At 39.1% G+C, this 7,810-nt stretch overlaps 3 protein-coding genes across 4 annotated transcripts; 2 read left to right on the forward strand and 1 right to left on the reverse strand.

Annotated features, from left to right (window-relative positions):
- Positions 1 to 670: 670 nt before the first annotated feature.
- Positions 671 to 1,333, reverse strand: LOC106302749 (glutathione S-transferase T3-like). The gene has a single exon (XM_013739195.1). It carries the CDS (start codon positions 1,331 to 1,333, stop codon positions 671 to 673), a length of 663 nt encoding a protein of 220 aa, XP_013594649.1.
- A 1,548-nt stretch (positions 1,334 to 2,881) lies between these two features.
- Positions 2,882 to 4,562, forward strand: LOC106302213. 2 transcript variants are annotated; one of them, XM_013738751.1, is made up of 5 exons: positions 2,882 to 3,221; positions 3,438 to 3,538; positions 3,706 to 3,819; positions 4,142 to 4,225; positions 4,395 to 4,562. In XM_013738751.1, the coding sequence occupies exons 1-5, from the start codon at positions 2,972 to 2,974 to the stop codon at positions 4,449 to 4,451; spliced, it is 606 nt and encodes a 201-aa protein (XP_013594205.1). In that variant the 5' UTR covers positions 2,882 to 2,971; the 3' UTR covers positions 4,452 to 4,562. The 2 variants fall into 2 exon arrangements, with proteins under 2 accessions (XP_013594205.1, XP_013594204.1); XM_013738750.1 differs by having other exon boundaries at positions 2,891 to 3,221; positions 3,435 to 3,538.
- A 99-nt stretch (positions 4,563 to 4,661) lies between these two features.
- Positions 4,662 to 6,761, forward strand: LOC106302215 (CRIB domain-containing protein RIC2). The gene is made up of 3 exons (XM_013738752.1): positions 4,662 to 5,306; positions 5,400 to 5,534; positions 6,043 to 6,761. Exons 1-3 carry the CDS (start codon positions 5,186 to 5,188, stop codon positions 6,213 to 6,215), a joined length of 429 nt encoding a protein of 142 aa, XP_013594206.1. The 5' UTR covers positions 4,662 to 5,185; the 3' UTR covers positions 6,216 to 6,761.
- Positions 6,762 to 7,810: the final 1,049 nt, after the last annotated feature.

The following is a 7,810-nucleotide window of genomic DNA, read 5'->3' on the forward strand; positions in this document are numbered from 1 at the left end:
CATACATGGCACTCTCCATCATCAACATTATCACAAGTGTAATATTTTCTTCCCGGATCATTTCTAGTGTAAGATGTGGCTAGAACAGGTTGACTACCACAGTAGCATGTCAGCGGAAATCCAAACTCAACATCGGGTTGAGGAGGATACTGAACCAGCTCACCATAATTGTACCTTATCTCAGCTTGGTCTCGACGTATAAGATCTTCTGTCTCGCTGTAGATACTGTCAGCTGTCTCCCCACCATACTCCTCTGATTCAGAAGGCTGGCTATATCTATAGTCATGTCCCATGTTCAGCTAAACCTGGAGAAACAAAAGACAAGGTCAAGATATTACAAAGAAAGGCTTAAATGCTCAGAAAAAAATTGATTTGGCTCTTATACAAATTACACATGAAACAAAACCATAGAAACAAGACATCATAAAAGCAAACATGAGATTTCATTATTTCAAAGGTGGTCATAGAAGCAAACATGAGTGGATCTTATTACAGACATAGTTATTAGAAAGTTTAAAGCTAATTAGGACATTATTGTTTCAGAAATACTGGGCCAGAAGCTTATTCTTCACAATTTCTTCAGCCTCACTGAGTGGATCCTTTTTTGCACACAGAGTGTCTAGTATGGCTAGCTTAGACAGCTTCTCCTTCATCGCCAAATCCTCCTTTCTCATTTCCCAAATGCTCTTATAACAGTCTTCCCTTGAGCCGTATTCCTTCTTGCTTTTGCAGCCTTGATACCTTTAGGGCGGGTCTCATTATCACCAACATTGACATATGCTTGGGAACCTTCGACACAATCTTTTCTCTTTGAACTCCCACTAGCCTTAGGAGGGTTAAGGTTAAGCCATTTTTGGTCATACCTCAACACACACCATGCATGCTCAAGGTTAAACTTGATCTTGTGATCAGAGTAGAAGATGTCGTGAGCCACCTTGAGAACATCATTCTCGTTTTGACCACTGCAATTTTGTCTCTCTGCGGCTGCATATGCGCTACAGAACTTGTTGGTTAGATCATTTATTTTGTGCCACCGCTGCTTCAAATGTTTATGATCCCTCTTTGCACCACCGTCTGTACCATGAGGACTTGCAGCGAAATATTCGCCAACTCTTTTGCAGAAATTATGTAACTTTTGTCCATTGCCGACAATAGCATCCTTGGATGTGTTAAGCCAGACACTGATTATCACCTCATCATCAGCTGGTGTCCATTTCTGTCTCTTCCCACGCGGGTGTGTCTTCAGGTGGAGTTGGAACCTCAAACTGTTGTGAACTGAAAGGAGGGATTTCTGATGCTCCAGAATGAAAACTCTCATAAGGAAAGTTTCCATTGAGAACACTTTCGTGTTCACTGTTATGAAGGCCTAAATAGCCAGAAGACTGGCTATATGGAATCCTTGAATCCATAGCACTAAGAAAAGAGAAGGGATTATAGAAGAGAAAGGGAAATTGTTTCGGGTTTTACCAGAGAAGAGAGAAAGAAGATGATGGAGAATGAAGGATAGCTTGAAGGATGGTTGGTGTTTAATAGGAACTGTAATAAGTAACAACCATAATGACCTAACCATAAACTACGAAAGTCAAATCAGAGTTATTACACATCTCGTCAATCATACTATACGATTCAATTCACTTACTTTCCATTAAAATAAAACAGGATTTGGTTGCAAACAAACTAGATTATCATCTCACTACATCAAATAAGACAGGATTTGGTTGCAAACAAACTAGACTATACATACAAGTTTCACAACCAACCATGCCTACCAAAGTCTAATCAGAGTTCATGCCTACAGGTTTTCAATCCAACTTATCAATTCATTAAGTGGAGCTACTAGTAACAACTATTGGAGTTCAAGTGAAAGTGAATTACCTTGTACTTTCGACGAAATGGTTGTTCTTCTTTGACTTGTTAATTATCCAAGTTATTGAGAGCCAAACGAACCTCACCTAATAGCAGACTCACAATCATACGAAAAAACAGATATCAGTTTCATCAAATAAGTAATGATTTTGCAAACAATAAGTAACTTCACCATACTCTCTCACAGATTAGAAAGACGATAATATATTTTCAAAACCCTAAAGCTACACTAGTTTTCACTATATTTTACCCAAACACCAAACAGACAATCAGACACGGCAATCATAACCAAATATCAACACATATCACAAAGACGATTCAAAATTTTGAAAACCCTATATCTACAACGACAACAAAATCCTCATCCAAGGAAGTAGATCGACAACTACAACAAAATAGATACAAATACTCAATATGGTGGAGGAACACATACCTTCTTCACCTTCGTATTCAGTAAAACTCTATCGGTGAGACAACAGATCCTCTGTACTGCGTTCGAAATCAAGGAGAGGAGAACCATCGAGACTGAAGCGCCGTAGAGACTGAAGCGCCGGCGAGACAGAAGCCCCGGCGAGAGAGAAGCGACGTCGCGAGAGAATCGTCGTGGAGAGAGATCCGCCGTCGAGAGAGACAACAGATCCTCTGTAATGCGTTCGAAATCAAGGAGAGGAGAACGGTCGAGACCGAAGCGCCGGCGAGACAGAAGCCCCGGCGAGAGGGAAGCGACGTCGCGAGAGAATCGCCGTGGAGAGAGAGATCCACCGTCGAGAGAGAATCGCACTGTCAATCGCCTTCTCAATCACCCTCGCGAGATAACCGACACACACAAACTGAAAGACGGACTCAATTCGATTGTGCCCTAAAAATCATCGGCCATTTCCAACTTGACACGTGCCTCCTAAGGACGACCACCAACACATCTTAACTAAAGTACGTCCCAAATATAATTCGGTCTTTTTTATTTTTTTTTGGGCCCAATAATGTTAAGTGTCTTTAGACCTTATCGTCCCTTCGGCAACGCCTATGAACGATTTTATATAAATAACCAAACGCAAACGCAGCGTTTCATACGCATCATCATCTCCAAACAGAGCAGCTCGAAACAATGGCTTGCAAAACGATTCTGCGCTCCGTCTTCCTATCGGAATCACGTCGGACTTCCTCCGCGAGGAGATGCTTCTTTTTCCCTCGTTCTCCGGCGACAGTTCCGGTCCATGGATTGTTCCCGGCGCCGAAGAGACTAAGTTTCAGTGGTTTCGCCTCTGTTCCGGACCGGCTCCCTCGTCTCAATTGCACCAATAACGATCAATCTGAGCAAGGTCCGCCTCAAGAAGCTGTGCTCAAGGCGATTTCAGGTTCGTGTCTCGTTGATTTCAATCCTAGTAACTCGTTTCAGAGTGATTTTGTTTTTGCTTGGCCGAAATGGATTCGAAGAGGAATCGTTTTAGTCAGTTGAAGTAATCCTTCACATGTGGTGGATGATTCTCTAGGAATTTGGATTATTTAGGGTTAGCAATCAAGCTTGAGTGCTAGTTTATTGACACGTGTTTCATGCTGATGGCATGCAGAAGTGTCGAAGACTGATGGGAGGGTTGGGAAGACTACCAATGTGATTATTGGAGGCACTGTTGCTGATGATTCTGCTAAAGATTGGCTCGAACTTGACCAAAAGGTATTTCTTTCAGAGAATCTTCTACTTTTTTGGTTAGTTTCTAGTAGAGTTGCTCCTTTTTTTTTTATTTTTTTTGCTCTTCAAAGAGTATGTGCTTGGGGTGTTTATGTAGATTTGAATTGCATTCACTATAGTTTAAGATGATGTTTGCTGACTCGACTTTCCAGGTCAATACATACCCAACAGAGAGAGGGTTTACAGCGATAGGGACTGGTGGAGATGACTTTGTGCATGCTATGGTCGTTGCTGTTGAGTCTGTCATTGACCGTCAAATTCCAGAGGTAGACTTGTTTTCCTCTCAGAGGGTATCTTCATACTACTGTTGATTGATAAGAGAATTGTACATCATTGCTTCTGATTTTGAATCTGGTTTGAGATGGAAACCTGGTATCTCAAGTAGAATCATGAGTCTTGGTGTATTAGTGCTTAATACAACTCATCTGACTTCTTAATTTTACACCAATTCTTTGTTTATACTCTTCTCGTGTATAGAAAGCATCAACTGTCGGTCTTTTTAGTTGAGGACTTTCAAGCAATTTATACTACTGGGAACACAAGAATCCTACTAACCATGTATCTCTGTGTTTTTGCCGACATCAAAAGGATTGTGTGAAGCAGACATTATCAAGCAAAGGCAAATATGTATCGGTGAATATTGGCCCTATCCGAGTTATCTCGAGTGAACAGGTTTTTCCCTCTTCCCTCTCTCACACACACTCACACAAAAGACATACACATAGGCACAAGAAGCATAGAGATTCAAACCATATTTTACACAGAGGATGAGAGAAAGTTTAAAGATAAAGATTTGGTGAGATAAAAAAAAATAAAATTGGTGTTGATTGGTTTTTGACAGGTTCAAGCAGTGTATAATGCAATGAGGAGAGACGAAAGAATGAAATACTTCTTATAGGTTTTGAGGTGTGGTGGTAGAATCACGGCTCTTCTCTATTCTCCGTTGCGACTATGTAAATTAAGCGGGTGTAAGGCCATCATTTATTTTATTCGTGCTTATTTACACCAACTAGAGTCTTCCTTCTTCAATTATTATATCAAAGATGACTTATATACAAATGAATAGTTGGAGAAAATAAATAGCTAGTTTACCACTTCTCACCCGTATGAACTGGACTTGATCTGATCCGGTTTGCAGGTCTGATCATCCTTTTGGAATTTTACTGGATTGAAAAACACTGATCTTAAATAGTATATAATTCATAAAGATGAGAAGTTGTTTTAGTTACAGTAGGACGTAAGTCACGTAATCGTCGTGGGAAGCTTATTTATGGTTGTATTGATTACTGTTACGAATAAAGGAGATTATTGGGTAATCCTGAATGTTTAATCCAGAAATTAGGTTAAGTGGCACTGTTGGCCAACTAGCATCCCCAAATGTACTCAATAATGACACCCTCTAATCCTTTTATTGGGTTAGGAATTACGAAATTCTTCAACGTATTAATGATTATAACTTGCTTACAAAGCCATAAACACCCACGAGACTGCAAATAAAACCCCTACCAAAATCCCCAGTTTTCCATCATTTCCACACGCTTACATATCGTATACACCCCCCCATAGGACAAGCACATACATTTTCCAAGGTAGCAAGAAGCAAACCAGAAAAAAAAAAAAAAAGAGAGAGAGATGAAAGATCGGATACAACGATTTGTAGCATTGCCATTTTCACTGGGTTGCTCAACGCAATCCAGCGTCGCCGTGGCTGATACTCATGATCAACCCAAGAAACCAGACCAGCTCATCAAGAGTACCTTCCTTCTCCTACACTTTGTTCCTTTGCTTCTTCTTTTATGCTGTCTGATCTGGCTTTTTCTTTTTTGGTTCTTTTTGGTTTTCTAAGGGAGAGAAGAAAGTGATGAAAATGGCTTGTTTCAAAAAGAAGACACGAGCATAGACAACAACAACAACAACGGCAGTGCTAACATCTCAGACAAAATTATTCGAAGCTTCAAGAGTTTTTCTCACTACTTCATTCGTATGTCTTTTTTACTACTCCCCTTTTTCTTTTTTTTTAGTGGGTCTTAGCTAACCAATATATGTGTATCAACCTGATAATTCATATATTTTTAGCTTAATTACAATTCACAAATAACTGAAGATGACAGGTCATATTTCGTTTTATACAGCTAATACAGCGAGTAAATTTTTAGAGAGACTTAAGACCATTATGATTCTTTGGAATACTCAATAAACAATACAATAGTCATATATAGGTTCGTCATTTTCTAAATATTTGGCAATGTTTTATGAATCTACATATGAGATATAACTAGGGTCGTACACTGAATTTAAATATTAGAGTTAGATTTTAATAAAATTCATAATAATTTAGGGACCACCAAAACTATTTTTTTTTATCAAAAACTATATATATATATATATATATATATATATATATATATATAGTTTTAAAATTTGGGAATAAAACACATTACACATGAATCCCTTCCCGATAACGTGCATTTGCTTCTGTATATGAGCAGGTTACGAAGAGGAGAGGGAAGAAAGAGAGGCGGAGATGGAGATAGGGCTTCCAACGGACGTGAAGCACTTGAGCCACATCGGAGTCGATGGAACCATGACCACTTTTGACGTCTATTCCACCACCAGTTCCTCATCTTTCCCATTCGCTGGTTTCCATCTCACTGCCATCTGATATAATTTGTACGTATCTTTAACTATAAAACAACTTCACATATACTATTTTACATTTCTGTTAATATGCAATGGTTTCATATACGTAAGACTAAGACCCTCATTGGGTTGCAAAGAAAACACCACAAAGTCTATCCAATAATGACTTTCAAAAGATGCCTTTTTTATCTTTCAATATTCAGTTATAGTTTGCTCACTATCATCACTAACATATCTAATAAATTTGATTATCTTCTACAATGGATTAAAGATCATATTCGAATCAGTGATGCCTTCAAATCACCGGTGAACGGGAACGTGTTCATCGTTTATAATCATACTCAAACTCATTACATTAGTAGACATATAATCAATTATTGCTCCTCCCTTTGTAAACTAATTGTTGACAAAACAAAGTTTTACCTTGGATTAAATTTAAGCTACTTAAAAAACTGGGTGGTTTGACTTGCTACGTATATATTTAGGGCATGACTCGCAAGTTTGATGATGCGAGAGTTTGTGACTTAAACGTTATTAACTGATCTGTACAACTGGTAAAAAGGTTAAAAATTAATTTGGTGTTGTAAACTTAAGGATTTAGAATCTGTAAGTTCTTCTTATTATTCATAACATAAGGTGTCCTTATATATGAGAATTACAAAGAGATAAATGAAAAGATACAAATATGGATAGTATACAAATACAAGTAAAAGGAAACTAAAGTTTGCTGTCTCTCCTAGCCGCCTCTCTCTCTCTCCTTTTGCTGCGGCCGCCTCTCTCTTTCTCTCTAGGTATTGGGCCGGCTTATGAACCGGGCCGGTTATGGACATCCATCATATGGTTTATAACACTCCCTCTTGGATGTCATAACCATTCAGAGTTTGTAATACGCTTTGGATGTTGCCTCATTAAAACCTTATCAGGAAAACCCAGTGGGACAAAAGTATGATGAAAGAAAAAGAGTACAACACGTATTACTCCCCCTGATGTGTACCTCCGTATATGTCCTTCAAGTTGGCGCATCCCAACCTGATGGTTGAGCTTCATGGACGCCAATGACTAATGGTCTCAATACCAAGGTAAAGTAGCGCTACTGCGTTGCAAAGACATAACTTGCCTGAGATCAATCATTGTGGATCCGAGAGATAACATGTATCAATCAAAACATATTAACCCTTCTTTGGGGTTTGGTTAGTATAATGTAATCTCAAATTCTTAGTTTCTTGTAGGTAACATAGGATGTATTTTATCCTGTCCCAGTCCCTTATGCTCGGACATGACCTAAACCTAGACAATAGGTTTACATCAATACTCATGTCCGGATGTGTATGACATGACAAATACATCAAGGCAAGGCGCCAATAGTACTTAAGGTAAGGGACGTGTATGTCTTTATTTCCAGTGCCTCATGGTCGAACATGAGCTAAACATATATAAGAGATTCACGGCAAGAACACATGTCCGGCCTAGTATGGCTTGCCTATTACATCATGGCGCCAATGGCACTTGGGTAAGGGACTTTATCGGACCAAGGACATATTTCTTGTCCTTCTTGGGACCAAAGGATCCGTGTCCAAGTCAGGGGTACTCACGACCATGTCCTTCTTGGGACTTACA

This window comes from Brassica oleracea, chromosome C7 (assembly GCF_000695525.1).
Source record: "Brassica oleracea var. oleracea cultivar TO1000 chromosome C7, BOL, whole genome shotgun sequence".
In the NCBI taxonomy this organism is placed as follows: Eukaryota; Viridiplantae; Streptophyta; class Magnoliopsida; order Brassicales; family Brassicaceae; genus Brassica; species Brassica oleracea.